We start from the raw sequence: 26,664 nt of genomic DNA, 5'->3' as shown, positions 1-26,664 counted from the left end.
CCCGCCCTCTGTGTGCTAACAGCCCCGCACGGCACCTAGCGCTTCAGTCCAGCCTGCTGAGGACGGCTAGTAATAAGCCCGGCTCCGTACCTGCCTGTAGTGAGCGCCGCGCCCGTGGTGACACGTGTTTCTCGTCTGGTAAGTGCCGCTCATCAGTGCGGGCTCCTCGCCTGTCATGGGCTGCAGTATGGGGAACTGCGCTGTAACTTTCCGCTGTCAGTGCGGGGAGGCTCGGGGCGCCTTATAAGGGGATGGAAGCGCCTTGTACACAGAACCTACCTGTTGTAGGAATGTCAGGGAGTCCTGAGCCCCCGGGAGCAGATGGCAGCGCTGCGGTGCAGGACCACAGGCAGAGATCTGCTCCATCAGCAGCTGGTAGAGAGGCTCGGACTGCGTTCTACCCGGTTGACCTGCATGTGGATGGGAGATGCTTCCGTGTCTGTAGATAGATGTACAGATTCTATAGGTGTGCAGGGACCTGGTGGGCGCTTCCTCTGAAGGTGAGCGGGACCATGTAGGATAACTGGTTGCACCCATCTCCTCTGCAGTTATTTTGGGGCTTGCTGTTCTCCACTGCTCAGTGATCCCACTCTTGTGCTCTGTTGCCCACTGAAGCCTGGTCGTTCTGTTAGACTGCAGTACTCAGATTGCTGTAGGCGATCCGTACTACGGAATGACATGCAGTGTTCGCACATAGTTGTAGTCGGCTGCAGTTAGCTCAGCTGCTCCAACTGTTTGTCAGAAAGATCCTTGCGTTCCCTCAGACCCCAATGAGTTAAATCCACAGGATCCTCTCACTAGATGTAGTTTTCCCTTTTCCTTCTCTGTATACTCTTGACACCATTGCATGAGAACCCCACAAGGTAGGTTGTTCTTGACATGCTGCTCCTGGCTATTCTACCACCATCTGTTCTAACACTGATGACCAGATCACTCAATAATTCATATATATACATTTTATTTATTTTTTTTCTCTCGATTTCTATTTGGATTATAGAATTTGCATTCGTCACCCACACGGATGATATGCAGTATCCCGGATCCATTAGCAAGAATAGAATATTTGCGTGTGCTCTCACATGAGCAGATTGCGACTTCTACTCACGGGGGGAAAAAAAAACGCAGCATGTTCTGTTTTTGCGCAGATGGCTTCCATTGAAGTCAATGGAAGCTGTCCAACCCACAGCCCTTATGCAGTTGACATTGCGAAAAGGTCGTGGATTCCACGTCATCACCTAGCGATGCTGCGGGAGAAGTAGGGATTGAAAAAAAATTGTACTGTGCATGTCTGACAGCAAGCTGTAAGACTATCCGCAATACGGAGAAATACTGCCATGTGCGGACGTTGGCCGGGGACAGGGTCTGACTCTGCTGCAGGCTCCTGTATGCAGAATCCGACGCAGTCATGTGCAGCTGACCTAATGTAGATCCATGCTGAAACTGATCAACAGAAAACTTGTTTCCCACACCCCCTTTCTTGTATCACCACATACGAGGGTTAACTTTTTAAAAATTTCAACTTTTCAATTGTGAAAAGGTCGGTCTCTAATAAAGGGGCCATTCACCTATGTAGCAATAGTCTGTATTGTGTGCTTAATTGATAGGAAGCCATTAAAGAAAACCTGGCCTCTTTCACACGGTGACAGCTATTAGCGCAGCTTTGTCCCCACGACTTAGTGTCAGCAATGTGGTTTTAGTTTTTATCTTTTGTTTTTTATTTTTATTTGTAAAAAATTGCATATTGCATCCTGCTGTCCGATAAAACAGTGGTTTTTTTTTCATATATATATAATCTCATGAGAAGGTTAAGTTCTATAACCAAAATAAAGTCCTGTCTGCATTCCATTAAAAGGAATACTTGCCTAAAAGGCTTGCTCTAGGTCCCCACACTGCTCTCCAATGCTCCGCCATGCATCCTGCAGGTATCGTTCTCCCACAGAAGATCACTTTCCGGTTGTTGGATTCATAAATCCGGCCTCCAGGAAATGATTGCTCTGATTGGTTAATCCAGTGCTGCTCAGCCAATCAGAGCAATCATTTCCTGGAGGCCACATTTATGAATCCAACAACCGGAAAGTGATCACCTGTGGGAGCAGGACGAATGCAGGACGCCTGGTGGAGCTCCGGAGAGTAGTGGGAGGGCCTTTTAGGAGTGCAGACAGGGCGTATATTAGGGGTGGGGCTTATTTCAGAATGTTAAAGTTGCATAACACACAAACTGCGATTTCGGACAATGTAACAAACAAAGGCTGCATAGGGGAACATGGACTACAAAAAAAATGCAAGTCTCGGCAAGCTTTTTTTCCCTCTCCTCTTTGTCACCCGTGTGAAAGCCGCCTAAAGAGACCTTCCACATAGACGCAGATTGTTCCATCACGGAAAGCTGCACCAAAATCTGTATGTCTAATGTGTGGATTTTGATACAGAATTGCCGATAGAACTCTATTTTCAGTCACTTGATGGACGTGTGGATTTTGGTACAGAATTTTTCACAGGGCATCGGCTGTGCCCTGCGGAAGAACTCTGCCCGTAGTAAAAGGTCCCTAAGGGTATGAATAACTTTTAGACAAAACTGGCACCAGTCCCTCACTGTGGCCTACTTGATCCCCCCCCCCTGGGTGCACAGTCGGATAGGACTATATCATATCTAGTACATGATAACCCATGTGAGGGCAGTGATTCTAGTAGGAAGCAGGAGCTGGGAGAGGGTATATGCTGTACCAAAGAGTGATGTCCAACACAGCTGGAATAGCAATATCTGGAAATAAGTGTTCAAAACTTACAACAGAGTATTATTCATAGCTGCATTATGGTAAGGGCACAAACTTCTACATACCAGAGAGAAAAACAGACATTGTCCTTGGGAAAACTGAGAAGGTCACTGAACAGAGCAGCTCTTTATTCCCAAATTCCATCTGGCTGTTTTGCATTGTGTTTGAGGGGTTTTCTCTCTCACATGATAAATCTGCAGTTATTATGGTTTTGTTTCCTTGGCAGTGGTCAGTGAGCAGACCACCCACCCAAAAACAAAAAGCCTTAGGGCAGCAACCTTGTCCTTCTACATATGAACATCCTTATGATTATCTTAATCCCATCCTCACATAGCGGAAAAAATCGGTGTGGAATTCAAAACATGCTGCCAGTTTGTCAAATGGTGCAGAGGGGGATATCTACAAAATCCATACACATGCATATTTTGTAGTGGACTATGGCACTGTCCTAAGTGTACAAGGTTACTTGTAGTGACCCAGACTTGGAGGACCAACAACTCCCAATTGGAGGATAGAGTAAGTCCCTGAGCTCTATTCTCATAGGAGGCTCTAGAGTTGGTATATAACTCCACCCAAGTTCTAGAGGAGCAGTAGGAGTAATTAGGCAGTTACATGCAAGTACAGAATTAGAGATGGCTTAACTAATGGTGCTGTGAGAAGGCACAGTGTATTTAAGAACATAGAAGATTAGAAAAAGAATAGATCTAAAGGAAAACTGAAAAATGGGACTGGTTGACAGAGCCATTCCCTACATCCAAGAGAAGTTGCCAGATGTGATGCAAGTATAGAGAGCGGTATCTCCAGTCCACCAACTCAGGATTGCTTGGATTTGTATGGGTGTTCTCGGTTTTTCCGGACTCTACAAATCAGTGGGTTTCACCCTTTACCCCTGACTGCTGGAGCTCCTTCTCACTAGAAACACATGCACTACACCAGCCTCCAAATTGCTTGGTGGGAGGGCTGCGGCGTCCACAGCCCATCATAACTTATTCCAGAAATTGGTGTAAATTATACCTGAAATCTGCAGCAGCTCATGGCTGGCCTAGACTTCTCGTTGGGTTGGCCCAGGATGTGCCGAATGTATGAAGAGATACATGTCTCTTCATACCGTAGGTGTATCTTGCTCCCTCCTAAGATTATATGAAGTGGAGTCATGGACTGTTTTCTGGAATGGCTTCAATCTTGCTTAGATCTCTGCCAATGGATAGGACGAAGTGGCATTGCTTCAAAGCACTGTGATGAAAAGCACAGATTTCTCTTCCGCCTCTCTTTAAGAGCCGCTCCAGTGAAAATGCATTTTTTTTTCTATTCCTGTCCCTAAGTTGATTGCCTGTCATACTTTGAAGATCCTCTGCCACTTCACTTTCATGCAGGGATAGTAAGTTATTTTTTTGTTTTTGTTTTGTTTTTACTGTCAATTTTAACTTAATCCCATGATGCATTAACTAGAGGCTGTACCATTTTTGCCTGCTGGGTGGACAGTTTAATTATCATTACTTGCTGTATTTACCTATAAAAGCAATAGACCATAAGTATACAGTTAGGAGGATGAGCTGTGATCTCCTCTACTATAACTGTTACAGGAGTTATGTGATCATCACTAACTGTAACAAGTGTGCCTGTGTCCTCTTCTAGGCAGTTTCTGTGGTAGGAGTTATGCAACAGAATAACAGACTGAAATTGACTAGTTTCAGACCGCGTACCTCATATAAATGAGTTAGTCAGAACTGAGATCACATGACCATCTGAGGAAATAGCATCTGGAAGTCTCAGATAGAAAGGGCATAACTAAGATATCACTGGCTCACATATATATATATATATATATATATATATATATATATATATATATATATATATATATATATATATATAGGGGGATAGCTGCATAATGAGTGATTTAAAAAAAAAAAAAAAAATTACCAAAGTGGCCCTTTATCAGTCATTGTGCCCAAAACTATAGTGCTACTTGTTAGGTTGTGAACAATGATTCATCACTACAGAGAGAAAATATTCCCATCATTATAGAGTCCAGCTCTTGGCATAGTGGCATACAGTTGCAGGCACATGTGCGGTTGCTCAAGCATGACAAAGCAGTACTGACATTTCTTGTGCCCCCTTCCATGAGACAGCGGAGAGCCGCTAATGAGCTGTGGCTCTTGCTCTGCCAACCCTAAGCCATCCATCTATTACAGATAGATGGCTGCTACATTGTAGCGGTCACTGCGGGGAAATGTCTGGCTAGCTGCACTCCACTAGGTAAGGGGGCTTTTACACGGATGATCTGTGGGACAACAGATGTCTGACGGGTCGTCCCAGTAATCGTTCCTGTGCTGTTCTAGAGGAACGAGCAGAACTGATTGGAGGTGGAGCTGCTGGGGATCGTTCCTGCCAACCCTCCATTCACAGTAAGTAGGCAGTCGTTCATAAATGAACCACTGCGGTTTACATGGAACAGGCAAAAACTGAACGCCAAACAAGAAGTTAACAACTTCTCATCTGTCGGTGGATCAAGGGAATCCGAACTAGAACCATTCTGTGTAGAAGCGCCATTACTCAGCTGTTTGTCCCGGCTCTCCTATGGGAAGAGGTTATCTGTGGTCGGGCGTAGAAGTGCCTGACAGCCTCCCAATGACTTCTGTGCTTTCAGACAGTTCTGGGAATGGAGGCAGATTGGCCAGAGATTTCTTCTGGCCTCCTTTCACTGCAAATGGGCAGTCGCTCATAGATTGAGGGATTTCTGTTTACACAGACTGACGGTCACTCGGGTTTTAGCACAGCCGACAAGCAGTCTTTTGCCTGGTGGCCGTGTGTACACTGGATGACTATTGCCTGAATTTGCTGTTTCCAGCGATAATTGCCCCATGTAAAAGTACCTTGGACTGCTGCCTGTAAAATCCACAGCTCTGCAGGATTGGTGGTTCTGGACTGTCTTGGCTTCGGTGATATATGCAAAATAGGACTTTTAATTCTCCAAATTGCAGTAACAGCAGCATCCCTTGTATAAGACATCTGTGGGCTCCGAAATGCTTAGTTTTTGTCCCTGTCCGTTTCTAGATAGAGGTGTGTAATATAAAGGCAGCCTTACCCTGTTGCCGGTGGCTCGCTGCGTCCTGTCTCTTTGGTAGGGGCGGTCAGGAATGTGTACTGGGTGTGGTACTGAGACCTGCTAATCACCAGAGTATTCTGCAGAGGTGACTCCGAGTGCCTACTGTCACTTCTCGCTCAGCTCCAGGAGTGTCCCTGTGACAGTGCTGATCCACTCCTGGTCCAACCTTCCCTGCTGCTCGGAGCTTTTAATGACCAAGTCAAAAGGTGTTTAGTATGCATGCCAATGGCTTCCTTACTGCAGACTGAGACGTCCGACACCATGGAAGGCCTCTGTCTACTAAAGACTTGCATGTCTTCATTTTGATGTACAGAAGTTACTCTGAAGAAATAGTATTTTGCAAGTAGAATAGTTGGCATGTATAGCGTGTATATACAGTGCCGTCAGCCATGGAGGTATGACCTCCCAGTGTTGGCCATAGATCGTACTACATCTGTGTGCTGCTGAAGGTGGCAGACTAGGTCTGTCATCATATTTATCTAGTGATGAATGATACTTAATGTGTTATCTAACCAGATCTGGAATGCTGCCTTCAGGCACCGGCAGACCTTCTGTAGCAGATCTACATGTAGTTCTCCCGACTGCCGTGATTACTTGGTTCGGCTGAGTGTGTTGTGTTCTCCATTGGTGGAGCAGTAAGCCATTGTCACACACTTGTTCCCCACAAACACAAGCTGCCACCAGAGAAGGGTTGGGTATTGAAATGCAACATTTCTGAGCCGCCTTTGCTCCAAAATCTGACAATCTGACTCCTCTTAGCCCCATAAACTATATGTATCTGCTCATAGGAGATGAAATGCTGAGGCGGGTTAGATTCTGCATACGGGAGGCCCGCAGCGGATGGCAGCTGTGAGCTTGGCTGTTGATCCTGCGTACGGCACGTAATTGTACTGCGTATGACCGTGGAGGCACGCAAGCGGTCATGCACAGTACGGCTTTTTTTGTATTTCTCAAGCAGTTTGCTTAGAGATTACACGTGTACCCGCAGCCCATACACAATGTAGGTGTATATCTGTGACCACAGAGCACAATGGGCTCCATGGTTGCAGATTCCGTGGCAAAATAGAACATGCTGTGTTTTATTTTCCGTGAGCAAATTGTACAATTCTGACGCGCTAATGTGAGCAGAATTGTATAATCCCATGTATTTGACTGAACTGCGTATTACCGGGGATCATACAACTATAGAATCCGCAATTCAAATCCAGTTGTGAGACTAGCCTCAGTCTGGGGATAAATGTTGTACATTCACTCTGTCCGCATGTCCATGTTGTCCACCAGATGCATGCAGCCGCGGCTCTGACGGTGAAGGAACGCCAAAGAGAGTAAGTACAATACAGTCCTCACAAAATTTGTTGTTGGCCTTTTAGCTGTTCATGGCCCTCAGCAACCGTAAAGGCGAGCTCCTCCATGTTTTTCGGTTTTGCACGGCTTCTTTCAGTTGTGTGATATCCATTCCAGTATCCGCCCTGACAGTATCGGCCATCGTGTCCTTTGGTGACCAAGTCTTTTGCTGCTGATCTATCCAAGCATTATAGATTTTTCTAACGACCCTGCTCACATTACATGGCCAAAATATGTGAGCCCGAGCCCGGTCACCTCGGCCTTCGTGAGCCTTGCCCTCCAGTGATATATATCGGGGGTTATACGATTTTAGGACTACCCTGCTGTCCAGGGTTATATGTAGCTTTTTCCGCAGTCCAGCTTTCACATTCATACATGGCTATGAGGAATACGGTGGTTTGCACTTCCCTGCGTTTAGTTGCTATACCGATATCCCTACTTCCATATTGTAATGCGTGTATAACTTTATTTCTTAGTCCCAGGAACCCATACGTATTTCTTTAAAAAAAAAAAAAAAAAACTTGCTCAGAAAATAAACTGTCCCAAGCAGTTTTGCATGGGGCGGTCTACCAGTGTTTGACACCCTTTCTACTACTTTTTTATTTTTAAGCTAGAAACTGTCATGCTCCTGTTTGATTTATATCAGATGGGCAGCACCTAAAGGGGCAGTGCCAACATGTTCAATCCTGATCGTAGGGAAAATGTGGTGTTGCAAGCAATGGGGCCGTTCATATGAATGAACGTCTTGTAATACCAGGAGGGCCACCAAAAAGCCATATGTGAAGCCAGTGAAGATGGTGGCTGCTTCCTCTAACATGTGTGCCTGCTCATACTGACCAGCTGTGTGTACACATCTTAGATTCTTATATAGTCAAATGTTCTTATTCACAACAAATCAATTTTCCTTGATCTTCGTCAGCTGCTGTTTTGTAGAACAGCCAAATGCTTATATACAAGAAAAGGAATGTTAATCTGGCAGACATGTCCCTGCCAAACATTCTAGCCGGACCATGGATTGCGTCATCAAATGCAGAATCTAATTTCCAACAAGTTGTGTTTCTGAGATCCTACAAGGTTTGTATGTGATGAATTTCTGGGTTCCACTAAAGCAGAACATATATCTGCCATCAGGGCTATTGGGCCCCTTGGGCGAGGTGACAGGGACCCGGGTGGGGTATTTCTAATAAATCCTACCCAACAGACTACCATGCTCGCACTCTCCCATACAGGTCAATGGGACTCTTTTCTTCCGGCACACGGACAACAGTGCCGAGCACCGCGGGAACCAGGAAGTGGTATAGTATACCATATACAACACCGAGCTCCTTATTACCTTGTCTATCGGTACCATAAGTTTTGCCTTTAATTTCTGTCTGAATGAATACATTTGGGACTATAGATGGAACACAATACACCTACTTCTCTCCCGGCTATATGTTAGCCTGGGTCGCCCGCTCTCCTCACTGATGCCTATTTTTACAATGGAATCCGCAGCTTTACAAGGTGGAGGTTTGTTTTGTCTCCTTGCATTCGTGCACTACTTTGTTTTCTTTGGATACGTTTGTTTCATTAAACAAGTGAGGTGACCTCATTGTGGCTCCGAACTTCCTGGTTTTCCTGTTTCCACCCACCGGGATGTTGTCTTCCATATTTGGTAAAGTAAAACTACTGCAGATGAAGAACACTTATAGTGCTGCTTTAAGACTGGCAGACGCCAGCTTCTGCCTCTGACGTCGTTTTTTTTTTTTTTTTTTTCTATCTTTCACAAGCTAATTGAAACTTTATTTTTTTTTTTTCTTTTAATTTCATTGCCTTGTCTGGTTACAGCCCTGAGCAAACTTGCACGAATGTGCCATCCATCTCTGAAAATGGCTAGCGAAGACTGTGTGCAGATTGTTCTACTAATCTTTGACTGTTCGGACATGTAGTTTTTATAGATTTTCTTCGACGTTCCAAAACATGCTTATTTTTGGTTTTATTCCATCAGCATAGGGCATATTTTCTGCCAGAAACAGGAGCTGGAGGAAATGTCTGTTGTGCCGTGGCTCGTTGCTGCGAATCACTTCTACAGCTAAAGGCACTTAAATATTCCTATTGTGGTTTATAAAGGAATCGCTATAATGTATTTTCCTACAGACAATCTAGGAAATAACTGCCTTTTAGAATGCCCCATAAATGTTTAGTTGGGTTGAATTTAGAACTCCGTTCACACAGCCTGGTTGGGGCTCCATGTTGCTTTAGGCATTTGCCCTTATATAATGGAGCCCGTTTTTAAATGGTATTACAAGCAGCTCACTATGTCTTCCATAGTAGTAAAATAGTCCCCCTTCTTCCACTCCAGTAGCAGTAAAGCCTCCTTCCCACTTTCACCAGTAGTCACTGCAAGGCTTTGCATGCCATACACTCTTAGAAGTTCCAAATAGTGGCAGAAGGCAACCTGGAAGCTACATGCGTGCCACGTAGCTCTGCCAACTTTGGTCTCCGTTTAACTAATTAAAGTCTATGGTTCTTGCTTGGAATAGAAAGGCTGAGCGCACAGTAGGAACTCAACCTATCCAAAACAAAGGAGGAGCGAACAGCACTGTCTTTATGATGGGTGTCGTGGGGGATGTTTTATAGCAAATCTTGGTGCAAAAAGTGACTTTTTAAAAATTATTCCAGTTTTTAAAGGGCCACTCTGACTTTTTTTCCCCCTCATTATTTATTTAGCTAGCCCACAGTATACATAAGTGTGCTAGTATTATTTTGGTTAGTTATACCTTTGTCTGAAACTTCTTGAGTCCTCCTCAGATGGTCATGTGACCTCTGTTCTGACCAGCTCAAATTTACTTGGGGTTATGTGTTCAGTTTCTCAGTCTGTGAGATGTGATTACATGGACCTTGCCACAGAAACTGCTTAGATGGGGACACAGATACTTCTGACACAGCCCATTGCAATAGGCTGAAAAAAAACTGTCACACCTCTGTTAACTTCCCTGCCATCAGTGGGGCTGCTGTTACAGCTTTCTGCTCATCTGCCACGAGCTGCAGAGCTGTGATCCATTTGTGGATGCATCCCTGCCACCATGGGGAAGTGCTCTGCTTAACGGTCTGTCCTGATACTGCTGCATTTTGAGGTCCCTCCCCACTGCCGTAATGAAATGTCATTGTAGTAATGATCTGATTTTCTGATGTGGGCTATGCGACCGTCCTTCTGCAAGCACTGTAGCATAAAAGCACTCCTATACCTCAAAGTGCCTAAGGGTGATGGCTCTGTTCTTCGGGCTCATGCCTACGAGTGTCCTCCGGCTGAGGATTGAAGGAATGTTGCATATCCCCATACACTGCCTCTGGTCCTATATTATCCACCCTCTTCTATACTTGTCCCATGGGTGGAGAAACATGTTGGAGAAGATGCCCTCTCCTTGCGGTGTTAAGTGATGGCAGACTGGCCAGACAGTTGGGAGATTTGTATCCCTTCCTTCTCCTCCTTGGGCTCTGTAGTGTCTGTTTCAGCAGGCAAATAGATAGTCGTACGGATCAGTGCGTCACCACAACTAATCATTTTGGTCACTTAAAGGAAGCTAACACACATCTTTGATCTGCAGTCACTCCATAGACCTCAAGTGATCAGTCTCCATATAGCGACCCTGCGGAGCCATCAACAGCTCTTCAGTTGTGTGGTTGCGCTCTCCTAGACACGAGTTTTTTTTAGGACAGCATTTTAGTGTTTACTACGTGCACCACTGTATGGAGCTCACGTTTTCTCGCTGATGGATTTTTGGGCAAAGCAGCTGGGCATCTGTTACTGTGGGTTAGCACTGAGCATCACATTGTTGAAGGCGTCTCTGTCCACTAGCCTGAAGGGCAGCATATCTGCAATATGTGGTAGAGTCAATGTTGATGGTGGAGGCCTAGCTTCTGGTCTGTTTCCCGCTACTGCCCCTGCACAAACAGCCTCTCTGTGCTCTGTGGGGAGGGAAGAGGGAGGCTGACTCTTCGCCCTCTCCAAGGCAGCGGGCGATGGAAGTTCATGTGACTATTCATATATGTTGTGTTTTTTGTTATTGCCACGTAATAAACCATTGCCACAGATTTTGCATATCGCGTGCAGTTTCAAAGAATGACTAAAGGCCCATTTACACAGAATAATGATCACTTAAAATTCACTCCAATGACAGTTTGAGTTAGTTACGCAAAGGCAATGCTCAAAACTGTAAGTAGCCAATTAGCTATTTAAGAGTTAATGCAGGCAGAGCGGGATACCACCACGATGGCTCCGAGAACAAAGCAGCTGTTTTGTATATGCTAACAGCTGCATTGTTCTCTGAGCTTTCAACTGAAAAAATAGCCACTGAGAAAATCGGCATGCGGGGCTGATGAGTCATCAGTGATTTCTAGCAAGCTAGAAATCACTGATGAACAAATAGTGCCCGAACAGTGCACGATGGCCGCGCATTTAGACTAAACGGTTATTGCTCAAAAGATGGCTTTTGACCGATGATCATTGTGTCTAAATGGGCCTTTAGCTGCACAAGTCCTGTGTGCAGACCTAGCCATGGGCCTAATGTTGCTGCTGTGACTAGTAGTAGTTGAGGGTGGTGGCACTGCCCTATTTGATCTTCTGCAACATCCTACTTGCTGCCCTGCAGTGTTCCACCACTGGCTTTATGTAACTTGGGCCCCCTGCACACGGGCATGATTTCCTGCAAAATTTCCGCCCGTGGAAGCTGCCATAGGATTGCACTAGAAAACGCAATCCTAGGCAGACGGCCGCAATTTGTCCGCGTGAAATCGTGCACGGAAAACAAATCGCGGCATGCTCTATTTCGAGCCCCGCACAGAAATGTCATTCCCCGGAGCCATCGGAGAGGTGAGTGCCGCGCTGATCCCTGCCGGGGGTCGGGTCCTGCCTTATCAGACAACATTTAAAGTTTGCATAAAATCGCAACTAGCTGTGTATGGCCTGACTGGTGACTTTGAATAAAGTCTGAGGCCGCTGACTAAATAAGCCGCGATTCCTGGGAAGCATAATATGTGAGAACAGATGGCCACATAGTGTAGCTCGTATATTTTGTGCACTGTCCCTGGTTGGTGCAGTGTAATTAAATCAAATTTCACTGCTAGCTGAGCAGGGTCTGTAAATCATTCATAGTGGCCTGACTGGTGACTTTGAGCAACATCTAAAACCATAAACTGTGACCTGGAATGTTCCCCACACAATAAACATGTTTTGTCGCTTTGCTGCTATATACGTTGACAGCGGGAAAAATATCCCCTCTCCCAATGTACAGAGCACATTTCATATAAACTTAATGCAGCTTCTTTCTCTGCTCCCTCCAATAGAACCTCTTCACAGATAATCGCCCTTACCCCTTTCAATCCAATTTGTATCCTGCTTTTCCTAGAGGGCTTACTTTTTTTTTTTTTTTTTTCTGTCGTTATACAATGGCGCTATATGCTGGCTAAAGCCAGTACTGCATGAGGTGACACGTTGGATAGGCTCCGACAGCAGAGAGGCTGGCAATATACAGTAAGAGAACCCTGAGGGATGTCTTCCAACATCAGAGCTGTATAGCCTTAAGTCATAATGTTTTCAGAGGTCAGACATTGGATTGGAAAGGGTTAAAACTTCACTTTTAATAAATTAAAACCTACAGGCCATACAAAAGCTAGACATGACATACTAAACTGTTTCTCCCCCGCCCCACCTGGGTAGATAACCAGGGCCACTCAAAAAATGAGCCTCTACAAGTGCCCACTCACTGGGGGAACCAGGGAACCAATAGTGAATACATAGTCGGGCTGTAGGAGTCTCCCAGTAGCATGAACTCCCCAGGAGGTGGAGTTATACTCCTATCTAGAGTGCCCAATATAGAAAGGGCCCAATGTATCACCAGGCACTATAAGAATAGATGGGTGCATCAATTCTGAAAAGTCTAATTTCCAGGGGCCTCAGAGATGAGACACCCCTCTCTCCCCACAATCCTAGAAATGTAGTCCCATATTTCCCTCTCTGTAAGGGGTGTCCAGCCTGACTATGTATGAACATACAAAGGGTGCAGGTTTAGGCTGGCTGTCCACAGTCGAGATGTCATTGAGAGATTTGGGGTGATAAATCGCACGCGGAGCTCGCATGACACGCTTTCCTTAGGAGAACTATGGAAAGCGCAGGCTACCACACACGAGCGGAGAATCGTAGAGACTTTCTGCTCACGTGATTAAAATCGCAATTCTACACGGTGAACCTATCATTAATATAGACTCATCACAGACCTTTTAGTGCCTCCCTATTGTGTGTGTGTGTGGTTGTTTTACTTGTAATATATTGGAAGCTATGCTAATCTGCTTTTCAATATTGTGATTATTGCTAACTGATGCTCTTGGCACAAGGAGCTTTGGGTGGCAGGCAGGCACGCTAAAACAATTTATACAGATTAACTATCCAGGAGAGAGTCTAGATAACGTTATGGAGCAGGTGTGAGGGTGATAAACTGCATGCCAGGCAGGATCGAGTAAAGGCTTGGGGTGGGGTTGGAAAATCTTGCACAGGCTCCTTTCTCTATAGTATTCCCAATCCCTGGTATTATGTTTAGAGGAGAACGCTGTATTCTTCACTGGCCCCGTAGTCAGTGAGGTCTTCCTGTTGTAACATGTATCTGATTCTTACATGGTTGACTTTGTTTTCTGCAGTTACAAGATGCCTAACTGGGGAGGTGGAAACAAATGTGGAGCCTGCGGTACCTCAGTGTACCATGCCGAGGAGGTGCAGTGTGACGGCAGGAGCTATCACAAGTGCTGCTTCCTTTGTAGTAAGTATCTCTGTTGTACTTATATGGTATTGGGTATCATTTTTTTTTCTTTTTTTCTATTAGATGCTAGTGAGTTAAAGGGGTTGTCCCGCGCCGAAACGGGGTTTTTTTTCAAAAATTTTTTTTTCGGCGATTAGACGCTGAAAATTAGACGGCTCCATGGAAACGAGGACGCCAGCAACGGAGCAGGTAAGTGAAAAACTTCTGATAACTTCTGTATGGCTCATAATTAATGCACAATGTACATTACAAAGTGCATTAATATGGCCATACAGAAGTGTATAGACCCACTTGCTGCCGCGGGACAACCCCTTTAAGGATGACTTTGCAAAAAGAAGAGTAAAGTTTTGCATGCTTTTATCAGTCTGGAGTCAAGTTCTACAAAGACTGAATAAACCTTCTATAGCACAAACTGGGATACACATTTGACCACCGTACCCTTTTTCCCTTTTTTTTTTTTTACTATTATATATAGGGTTCATTCATATGTGTTGTGGCTTCCGTTATAACTGACACTCTGCTGGATCCATTGTATGAAGGATCCCATTAATGGCCAATGGAGCCCATTCACACCATCTTGCTCTAATGTGCAGAGCATCTTCAGAACTCTTGCAGGTTCTCGGGCCTCCATGAGTTGTAATGTGGGCTGCTGAGACTAATCAGCCTGTGGGGATTAGGGCTGCCCGAAGGGTGGAATGTGAGAACTGTGAGGGGCCGTGGCATTTACTTGGCACAATTATATTTTTGTGTAATGACTCCAAACTTGTAGATTCCCACTGGAAAAAATGTTGCTGGAAGCAGAACATTCAGTGCTGACTGCACACATTTTCCACTTGTTGAATGTCACCATTATACAGCCCGGAGCCCACAGCCGTGTTAGATAGACTTTACCGTTCTACAATTGGAGTCTAATGTTTGGTTTCTTGTTACAGAACTGTCCATAGCTTGTTCAGATTTAGGTTCAAAAGTTGTTGCTGAAAATCTGCGCAACTAAGAGAAAACCTTGCAGATATGCAGAACACTTAAATGAAACAAATTACAACTCGGCAGCGGATGGATCCTAAAATAACGTGCATATCCAGACTGGTCTAATATATAATGAGCCTGAATGCAGATGTCAAAGGTTTTGTGGGTTATACAAAATAAACAGAACACTTTTAATATAGGGTGGAATGGGAGGGAGGGAAGGGTATTGGTGCAACATCATTAGTAATTCCATAAGGTGGCAGCACTCAGAAAACGATGAACTAATTGAACTCCTGGATAACCGTTGCTTAAACCTCTGGGACTTTCGTATTGCTATCTAAGACTGCCATGTTGGATAAATATTGTGAGCTGACAAAGCGTCTCTTCCATCTCCTCGTAGCGCAGAAGCGTATTCATGGCCTTCACCCACATCACCCTGGAAGGCACAGTGGTGGACACCACAATCTAGCAATGATTGCAAGGACAAAGAAACTAAGCAGACCTTTTTTAATATTGGAGAGCAGGGCTGCCTCTGGGGTCAGGACCACCGATGTACCACAAGCTTGATTATACACAGTTACCACATCCCTCCAAAGAGTAGCAACTGGGGGGGGGGCACTTCCACCATATTGCCTATAGCGCTAGAGCATCTCCAGCACGGGGAAAACCTGGTTGTATATTATGTAACTTCTCTAGTGTTCTGCACCATTGGGAGAGCATTTTATAAGTTATCTCTTGCAGTCTGCAAGACTCTGCTAATTTGTCTTAAAATGAAGGCCGCGTGCCAGAGAGCTTGTGAACAAGATTGACCCACAAATATTAATGTAACTTGGGCAAGTGTCCTATCTGTCAGCAACGGCTGACGTATCATAAAAAATTGCATGTCTAGGATTCAGAAGACCTACCCATACAGGGTAATCACAGGTGACGGGGAGCTCGCAAAACCTCATAGTTCAAAGGATTGCATCCATGGGGACGATGGTCCCTCCAAAAAAGTCTGTCAAAGGCTTCAGACCTGTCTGGGTTAGTACATCTATCCTTGCCTAGCTCCCCTATTCTGTGTATGAGAGAAGTGTAGTACTTGGCACTGACTCCAAACTGAGGGTTACCCACCAAAGAAGTGAGAGGACCTGGGGAGGAGGTCAGGTTTGTAGTGCTCGCCTTGTATAAGAGCATTTGTACACCTACTAAACCACGAATGTAGGGAATTCTTTTCTGTAGAGCCAATACATTTGTCATGTTCATAATACAATGATTAAAGTTTACTTAGAAAAAGATGGGTTTATGTACGTCCGTCATCCACCTTGCCAATGTTCATCATTCATTTCCTCTATCTTCAAAATTTCTTCTTATTGTCCAGTACAAACCTACCTGCGCTGGACTAGTGCTGCCCACAGCTGTTGTGCAATCCACAGCATGGCAATACGAGTCTCTCCAGACCTGATCTACACGGATACAGTATATTGTCTCAAACTCTTAGCTGTGTGAGCAGAATTGAGTTAGTTTTGGGGTTTTTTTTCTTTTGTTGTATGAATGCAAACAATGTTTCCATTTGGACAACAGATCTTAAATTGCAAGGAAACAAAATACAAATTAAAAAATTTGGGTCAGAAAGTTAATGTTGGTATTCTTCAGTGCCAGTTTAAAAAAAAACAAAAAAAAAAACTGTTAGCCAGTAGAGCAAAGTGTGATTGTTCTCGGTAAGGGAAACAAGTAATCCTGTAGATATGATACCTTTTAATGGCTAACAAAAATACATGATGTTACAGCAAGCTTTCGGATCCTCTATGGACCCTTCCTCAGGCTTAAAGGGGTTGTCCCGCGCCGAAACGGGTTTTTTTTTTTTTTTCAACCCCGATGCAGGGACCTAAAGGAAGCTTACCGGAGCGCTTACCTTAATCCCCGCGCTCCGGTGACTTCAATACTTACCGGTGAAGATGGCCGCCGGTATCCTCTTGCTCCGTGGACCGCAGCTCTTCTGTGCGGTCCATTGCCGATTCCAGCCTCCTGATTGGCTGGAATCGGCACGTGACGGGGCGGAGCTACACGGAGCTACACGGAGCCCCATAGAGGACTGCAGAAGACCCGGACTGCGCAAGCGCGGCTAATTTGGCCATCGGAGGGCGAAAATTAGTCGGCTCCATGGAAACGAGGACGCTAACAACGGAGCAGGTAAGTAAAAAACTTTTTATAACTTCTGTATGGCTCATAATTAATGCACCATGTATATTACAAAGTGCATTATTATGGCCATACAGAAGTCTATAGACCCACTTGCTGCCGCGGGACAACCCCTTTAATGAAACTGGCGCCTCAGTTGACACCTATTTACTTTTTACTGAAAAATGGGATTAATGGCAGACCTCTAGACCATCTAGCAGGTCATCCTGCATCTCACAGGGGTCCTGAGGAAGACTCCACCCCACCACCATCTCTTACTTTGCCACTTCAGAGGCAGTAAGGTCCCACTTACTACAAGGACCCTAGGTATAGAGATTCTAAAAATTAACCTTTATTAGAGTATAGTTAAAAACTTATGTACAGACAAACGAACAAAAAATTCCGATAGGGGTAGGGAATCCCTACCCCTATCGGAATTTTTTGTTTGTCTGTACATAAGTTTTTAACTAATCTCTTACTTTGCAACTGATTTTGTTCATATGTGCTATAGACTAAAACCCTATGAAATGGTTACAAAGCTTTTTACATGCGACTGCAACAATATAATTATGAACCTGAAGGCTGGATTCACACGGGACGGATTTGCCACGGAAATCTCGCAGCTTGGCCGCACCGAAAGGCCACGATATTTCTGCAGCTTCAAAGCCCCCATTTCATCGCAGGTTTTGGAGCGGTTCAGCTGCTGGCGTTCTGTTGCAGTTTTCTCTCCCCATAGATCAGAGTGAGGCCACAACGGAAAACAAAAGAATTGACATGCTGCGGCTGTTCTGTGCTGCTTCCACAGTAACTGTAAATCTGCCATATATATATAATGAATTTTTTTTATATATATATATATAATGTGTTCAAAATAGTCAGTATACTTTTGTGTATAAGTAGCTTAATTTTTTTCATCTTCTCATTCCTTCTAGTGGTTTGCAAAAAAAACCTTGATAGTACAACAGTGGCTAATCATGAGGATGAGATTTACTGCCGATCCTGCTATGGTAAAAAGTATGGACCCAAGGGTTATGGGTATGGGCAAGGAGCGGGCACGTTGAATATGGACAAAGGGGAACGACTGGGCATTAGACCTGAAGAGTAAGTCAATATTTTATTCTTGTGGAGCTCGCTATATAAATTGCTTTATTGTCCACTAATAAATGTCTCAGTACCTCTGGTTCGTGGGGGGCGGTAAACGCACAATGTGACATGTTTAGAGAAAACAGCTGTTGCAGATGGAGTTGTTCCTCAGAAGTGTATTTACAAGAACTTTGGCTGTATACAAAATTATTGGCGCCTGTATCTACACAGGGGCTCTTTATATGGCCTGAGCTGTACGACATGCATTTTGTGTCCTGTATTTGGAAGTGTAAGCACTTTTTATTTAATTTTTTTCATATAAAACTAGTGCTTCAAAAATATCAGCAAATTTGTGACTAATTGCATAGGTGTATTCCTGGTCATAAAGGCATTTTAATAGTGGTGTTTTTGACAAGGATAAAGCAATAAAAATTCTAAACTGAAAAGGAAAAAGTTTGAAAATAAAAAATTTTGTCCTATATTTCATAATGTGGTTATGGAAGTTTCTCTGATACATATCCAAAAGCCTTGCTTCCACTTCATAAAGACATATAGTAAAACTCAGTGGTATTGTATTATGTTGCCACCGGAAGTTAGGGGTGGCGACATAATACAGCAGTGTCAAAAAAAAAACGTTTCATGCCCCCAGCTTGTCATTGGCTGGGGGCATGTTTCATAGCTAAAGTGCTGGTCTCAGGACTGCGGCACCAGGAGTGTCGGCGGCGGCACATAGGCAGCAACAGTGAGCGGGGTACCAGGCGTCAGGGAGCAGAGAGGCGGCGGCCGCAATCGAGCAGACAGCCGGCACACACCACTGAGGTGGCGGAGGGGTGAGCAGAGTACCGGACGTCCGAGCACAGAGGCGACCGCAAGACAGCTGGCGGCTGGCACACAGAAGTGAGGCGGCGGACGGGACCGAGGCTTGATTTGCTGGGAGTCCTAACACAGAAGCGCCGCGGGACCCAGCACAGCTGTGGCGCAAGGGGTGAGGAGCAGTGACATGCTGGCTGGGAGCTCCGGGGACAGTGATTGCAGCTTGTGCATTCATTTTTGCCTGGCCTGGAGGCTTGGAGTGTTAGTTTTCTTCTTAGGCTTAGAGTATTAGATGTTAATGATGCCATGTTACCGCTGGAACATGCCAGCATTTACAGCTCATAATCTAAGCCTAAGAAGAAAACTAATTCGCCCTAAGCATCCAGGCCCGGAAAAAATGAATGTACATGCTGCTGCAAACGCCTTCAAGCCTTGACCCTAGCGGGAGCTGGGGGTGTGAGAGGGGCGTTCTCCTCTCAAACCCCTAGCTTCCGGTGGTGTCAAGATACAATAATACCGTAAAGCTCTGCCTGCTTTAAACTGCCATTATTTCTGACATCTGGTAAGTGGGCCCCACCCCATAAAGACTGGGCAGTCATATAATATATTGCAATATAATGGTATACTCATGTTTCTTATAATATATTTGTGTATTTTAATAAATGTGGTGTTGCAGATCACAACAACCCCGTTCTGGTACCTCTGCTAATCCTTCCAAATTTGCTCAGAAGATTGGAGGAGCTGATAAGTGTCCACGATGTGGCGAATCTGTATATGCTGCGGAGAAAGTAATGGGAGCAGGGAAGGTAATGTATTGCACTTGTTACTACTAGCGTGTTCTCCTATTTTTAAAGGAATAGCAAGCAGTATACTCAACAAGCATTTGAGCACATGAGCCCACATGTATGAAAAGTAGCTGAGCTTTAACTTACACATTGGCTAAAATGAAGCTAATGTAGCGACCAAGGTTGTGACAGATGTATGAGTATGACTGCACTTCCAACTTTTGGAATGTCGCTACATGCATCACTGTTATTAAATAGCCACTCTTACAAAAACACACTTTTTCATCCCAGCCCCCAATACCTAATTACAGGGTAGACCTCATGTGTGACATGCAGTCATTTCCATGCAGTGCAGCCTCCTGTCTGATACTTCTCAGGCATCATCATGATGGGGAGAATTTTTACTTTCATATCCCATGATGCATTACCTAGAGACTGTATCACTTCTGCCTACTGTGGGTACAGTTTAATTATCACTGCCTACTATATTCACCTAAAGCTACAGACCATAAGTATAGACTCAGCATGATTAACTGTAATCTCCACTAGTCTAACTGTATGACAGGAGCTGTGATAATTGGCAGTGACTGATAAGACTGTCTGAGTCTCCCTCTACTCATCTTCTGTGGTAAGATTCATGTAACCATCACACAGACTGGAATTGACTAGGAACTGAACACAAAACCCCAAGTAACTTTAAGTTGGTCAGAATTGAGATTATTGACCAGCTAAGAGGAAAGAGGCAAGGATTTTCAGAGAAGGGAATAACGAACAGGTAATGTTGGATCACTTACATATACTAGGGGATAGTTACATAATGCATCAAAAAAATCACAAGAGTGCGCTTTAACTTTCACACTGGCTGAAATTAAGTCCCTTTCTGTTGGAGTCTCTGTAGAGTAGCCATGTAACTTTTTATGAAAATTTTTTTTTTTTTTTTTTTGTATGCATAAATCTTGGTGCAGATGGTTAAGCATTCTTTCACCCTAGACAGAATTGTTCTTGCAAAATTTGCTGCAGTGAAGATCCGTATTTAGACCTACAGAGTTGAGCAATTTTCAATTCCGCATCAAAATATGCACATTAAAAGTGGATTTTGGTGTAAACTTTTCCACATACCGGCAGATTTTGCTGGCAATTCATCATGTGAGAAGGGACCCTAATAGATATGTCACACTCACAGATTAGATGCCATTTTATAGTAAAATGGGCTTTAATACATTGACTAAATGCAGGCATAGCATTTGGAATGTCTGAAAGGTCCTCCTAAATATAGTCTTTTAAATGTAGTAATCTTCTGTCCATTAAATCTGTGCTCCTTCTTGAGGAATGATAGGAATGACCATTAAAATGAAAAACAAATAGTTACGGACACATTGGTCAGCAGGAACAGGTTGTTTGCCAAAGAAACGGCACTGATAAGCTGAAAGTTTTGAAAAGGAAATCTGTCACTGGGCTCATACTACACAAACATGGGTGGAATAAATTCAGGAAAATCACAGAAAGTGGGGCCAGATTTACTTGCCAAAGTACTACAGCGTTTCCCCAAAAATAAGTCCTACCCAGATTTTTCGAGGAGGCTTGAAATCTAAGCCCTACCCTGAAAATAAGCCCTAGCTGCATTACACCCCACAAAAAATTTACCTAGCAGGCTCAGTCCACGTCCCTTCTGCTGCTCTCCGGAGCTTTGCTGCGCTTCTTGCAGTCCTTGCCCGCCGACAGAAGATCACTTCCTGGTTACAGGATTCATAAATCTCAAGTGCTGCTCGGCCAATCAATGCACTACTCGCTGAACCAACGCAACAGCTTTGATTGGTTCTTTGACCAGTGCATTAATTGGCTGAGCTGCAATCAAAGAAGCCATCGCATTATGAAGGCGGGAATTATGAATTGGCCAATCAATGCCACGGCTCAGCCAATACATAAATCCCACCTCCACAATGCAACGGCTGCGATTGGGTGAGCAGTGCTCAAATTACCATCACTCGTCACGTTGGTTCAGTGAGCACTGCTCAGCCAATCAATGCAGTGCTCGCTGAACCAACATGACGGCTGTGATTGGCCAAGCAGCGGTCAAAGAACAAGTCCGAGCCTTTGCATCCTGGAGACAGGATTTAAAAATCCCATAACCAGGAAGTGATCTGTCAGTAGCTAAGAAGTGCGACGAAGCTCCCAATCGCAGCGGGAGGGAACTGGACCAAGCCTACTAGGTAAGTAAAATAAGACCTAGTGCCCCTTTGTGGCAAAAATTAATATAAAACAGTCTTATTTCTGGGGGAACGCTGTAGTAGGACATAGATGGGAAGGCAAATAAACCACCTCCTATTAGATGCAGACAGCCCAAATGCTAAATGGAGGAGCTGATGACAGGTGCAAAATACTGATGAACCACCACTCGCGTGACCACCCTACAAAGTGGGGAGTGGCTGCCCAGTGCTACACCTGCGTATAGGGCATACAAAGGGTGCCAGGCCGATTGAACCCTCCCTTTTGTATGCTCTATATGCAGGTGTAGCACTGGGCAGCCACTCCCCGCTTTGTAGGGTGGTCATGTCAGGAGTGGTTCATCAGTACTTTGCACCTGTTATAATTTTCAAGGCTTTAGTCCTACATGCCAGCTACCGCATACATGTATTTCTTCATGCCATATTCACCATTTAATTTATCTTTTGTAGTCATGGCATAAGAATTGTTTCAGATGTGCAAAGTGTGGCAAGAGTCTGGAATCTACAACTTTGACTGAAAAAGATGGGGAGATCTACTGCAAAGGTGAGAGAACTTGGATGCCAGCATGTATGTAAGGTTCCTAGTGTTAGCACGGCCATATTCCAGTAGTTTGAAGGCTCTGTTCAGCTAGACAATACAGGAAATTAGAACGGACCTGTCACTGGGAAATCCCTGCTGTAGAGCGTCAAGGTTGGCATTTCATAGTCTCCTAAAACTGGCTCTCCTCGCTTGGAGTTAGTGGGGGTTTTTTGGGTTTTTTTTGCCATGCCCTATGAGAAGGGGCACTGCCTTATAGCGACTGCTGTAACTGTCACTTGCACCTCCAGCTTTCTGGAATGTCGCTGTGGCGTCCTATTGTGCTGTAAAACACAACGCTTTTAAAAGATAAGAGGATGGTAATTGCTTGGGAAGGAAGTTGAAGAAGCTGCATCCCATCGGGTTTAAGTTGTGCTAGTGAAATTGTAGATTTTTAACTATCCTCCCAGAAAAAAACATCTACATTATGTACCCAAAAATTATGCAAATTTAAAAATCCGACTCTCAAACAAGCCTTTATGGTTATGTTGACAGAAAAATTAAAGTTATGGCTCTAGGAAAGAAACGGCGGTAAAACCTGAAAAATTGGTTGGCCATTTGGGCATAAATTGAGCCCATTACTAGGGGCTTAAACTGTTTTTGGACCCTTCTTTCTGCAATGCAGTCCATCTTCTGGGTCCCTAAGTGTCAGTCAGACAAGTATTTTTAATACAATGGTAAAGGATAAAGGTTTTGCACTGCTTCTGAATTGTGTTTTCTCCTTTCTCTAGCTTGTTATGCCAAAAACTTTGGACCAAAGGGATTTGGATTTGGCCAAGGAGCTGGAGCGCTTTTACATGCGCAGTGAAGAGAATGTATAAGACTCTGCTGATAAAGTTTATTGACCACTTCATGCTGCCTTATTCCTAAGCAAGTTTGCCACTCCAAGATGTTTGCTAATCAGTGACGTTGTACTTGCATTTCTGTACTAAGATGAGCATTTGGCTATTGCTAAAATCTTTTTATATATCTATGTATTTTTTTCTCAACAGGAATCTGTTCTGTTACAGTAATGAGACAAATAGATCTGCTCTTGTGTGTTTTCTATTGATCTCTTTATACTTAATATCGCAAAATGTCAATGTTTAATAAAGAATTCTTAAGTTTTCGTACTATTATTGCTTTGCCTGTTGGCAGGTGTATTATACAACCAGCTTGCCATTGTTTGAAAATCAGAATGTGGGACATTAAGCCCCAATCCTGGAATGCCACAAAATGTGCCTTTTCTTACCGTTAAAAAAAAGGTACTGTAGCCATTTTAGTAAAATTTTACTATGCAACAGATTTTCTGGAAGTCTTCCATTCACGAACCTGTTCCTGGCCTACAGGAACAAAAAATGTTCTTGGTGAGTCTGTTGGTGGTCTACTATTGCGGTACTGTTGACCCTTGTAATTCTGGTGATTCATCTAAAAATTGGATATTGCTGGTCTAATTAGTGTAAATTAAACACAAGACTCTTTCAGATTTTACATTTAGTTTTGGATTATTTAAAGGGTTTGTCTTTTCCTTCTAGAACCCCATTCCATTCCCCATGTACTAACACAGGGACGTATAATCATTGCTGTGTCCTGCAATGCTGCTTGGTCCTCACCATGCAGCATTGCAGGACACAGCAATGCTTACAGGCTACAGTCCCACCTGTTTGCGGGATGTCACAGGCTGCTGCAGCTAGGCAGACTGAACACCATAAAGAAGGGGGGGGAATGGAGAAATTCCCCAACACGGCAGTGTTTAACTAAAACCAGGAGTGGGTCGAAAATCCAGATGAGATGCAATTCTTCTGATTAGCTTCTCTTTGTATGTTCCACCCCTGGTTCAGCCTAAAGATACTGCTGTGAAAGGACTAAAGAGTTCGTACACTGTGGAATTCTTGCAGAATTTGGCTATGGAATGCATGCAACAATATACAGTACACTTAACAAGCCTCATTCACTCAGTGACAGAAATCCACAATGACCTTTGTAATCTTACTGTGGACTTTCAAAATCTCAGCATTTTGTGGAAAGCAGCAGATTTTTAGCAGGTATTTAACCCTTTCCAATCCACTGTCTGACATCTGAAGACATTCTGATTGAAGGCTGTACAGCTCCGATGTCGGAAGACGTCCAGCAGGGTATTGCTGTATATTACTGGCCGCTCTGTTGTCGGGAGCCTCTCCAGCATGTCCCATATCGCAGTACTGGCTCTAGCTAGCAGACGGCGCCATTGTATAATAGCAGAAAGAGAAATCCCCCTAGGAACCCTGAATCCAAAATTGGATTGCAAAGGGTTAATTCATTGCAGTGCAAGTAGTTGGATCCAGTGTGAAAATCTACACCTAAATTTCTACCAAAATCCACAACAGTCATGTGCAGATTTTGGTACATTTCCACTGTGTTCGCTCATACTCTAAGTAGAAGGTCCTACCAAAAGTCATTTGACAGCTGAGCAAGAATCAAGTCTATTTACATAGTGGGGTTACCTTTTGGCCCTAATGACACTGGATACTCAGTAACACATTCTACTAACGTCTGATATACTTCAGCTGGTATTTACCCCCATCCTGTAGATGTCTGGCAAGTTCTCTCAAAGAAGATGAATCCATCTGTCTAGAAGAGTCATCATTGGACAGTTGAGCAATGGAAGAATGGTCTATGTAGTGACGAATCGTGGTGCTCCAGTCTTCAAAACGTCTTTCCTAAAAGTGTTGTACCAACAGTTAAGTACAGCAGAGGTTCCTTTATGGTCTTAGAACATGCTATGTGAAAACATCCTGAGTCCTTTGGGTGCACTGACAATCGTGAACATACATTATTAGCTTCTCTTTGTATGGTCTGTCCCTTTTTGTATGTACCTTGACACTCTAATGTGGCAATAATCTGGGAATGTTCATCAATACTTCCAAAACAACTGGATGAAACTGGAACAGCATCCATCTTTAAAGAGAACTTGCCAGGCATATGCAGAATGTATCAGACGTTAGTAGAAAGTATGCCACCAGGTATCCGATGTCATTAAGGCGAAAGGAGGCCCTGCTAAGTATTCATAAATACTGCTTTTGATGATCAGGTGTTCAATTGCTTTTGGTGTGTGTGTGTGTGTGTGTTATACACATTGCATAAGCTCTGGAAACTCTGCACACCTGTATACATACTGTACCCACTTTCTGCAGACTGCGCCAGTTTGACAAGTTTTATATGCATGGTGACTGAGCAATGGTCTGCAGAGTAGGATACAGGGTAGACCCTGTACCACAAAGCTGGCAGCCATAGAGAAGGGCTATAGTCAAGGCTCTGCATAACCTGTAGGGGCACCTTCTGCTGGTATTCTTGTATTGTGTTGCCACCAGAACTGTGGGTGGTGACAAAATGCAGAGTGTTTGACAGGCTGGCCACGCTCCCCTCTCGGGTACTGGAAGTCACTAACAAGTTACAGCAGCGCTCCAGCAGCTTACCCCTTGGCACAGCGCCACCTTATCTGTTCGCGGCCTCCCTGTACTTGGCAGCAGAAGAGCAGCTTCCCCAGCGGCCTCCCTCCACTGGGCAGCAGCGGAGAAAGGGCAGCTTTCCTGGCAGCCTCCCTGGGAGGGAGGCTGCAGGGGAACGGGGACACCGCTGCGGGGACAGCGCTGGGGGCAGAGGGGAACAGCTATCTAACTGCGGGGACGGTCAACTGGTTCCATTACGGGTCATTGAATCAATGGTTCTCTAGAGCAGGCCTACAGATCAGGCGGCCTAATGAAAACAAAATCTTCAGTGTATTTATTTTGTCCTGTTGTGCGGTCGTGATCAGCCGCATAACAGGACAAAATCACACGCATGCAAAGAAGCCCTGATCAAAAAGTTTATTTTACCTTCCACGCAAACAAGATCCTCAATATCCGTTATCCACAAGCAAGACATGACCCTAAACCGAATTGTCAATATTTATTTGATTAATAACTTACAAAAAAAATTGATGAAATTAACTCATGTAAGGAGAGCTAAATTATGAAAATGTACAATTTGTTGCTCACAATAATGTAGTACATCAAGACAGACTGTAGTAAAATAATACTTGG

General features: G+C 44.3%; 1 protein-coding gene across 1 annotated transcript; it reads left to right on the top strand.

Moving 5' to 3' along the window:
* Window positions 1-23,732, top strand: CSRP2 (cysteine and glycine rich protein 2). The gene is made up of 6 exons (XM_066591681.1): window positions 1-138; window positions 13,897-14,015; window positions 18,074-18,242; window positions 19,714-19,843; window positions 22,498-22,591; window positions 23,356-23,732. Exons 2-6 carry the CDS (start codon window positions 13,904-13,906, stop codon window positions 23,430-23,432), a joined length of 582 nt encoding a protein of 193 aa, XP_066447778.1. The 5' UTR covers window positions 1-138; window positions 13,897-13,903; the 3' UTR covers window positions 23,433-23,732.
* The last annotated feature ends 2,932 nt before the right edge of the window (window positions 23,733-26,664 follow it).

The sequence above is a fragment of the Eleutherodactylus coqui genome, chromosome 2 (assembly GCF_035609145.1).
Source record: "Eleutherodactylus coqui strain aEleCoq1 chromosome 2, aEleCoq1.hap1, whole genome shotgun sequence".
Classification (NCBI taxonomy): domain Eukaryota; kingdom Metazoa; phylum Chordata; class Amphibia; order Anura; family Eleutherodactylidae; genus Eleutherodactylus; species Eleutherodactylus coqui.
Note: the sequence above shows the minus strand (reverse complement) of the source record. Positions and strands in the feature narration are given on the sequence as shown.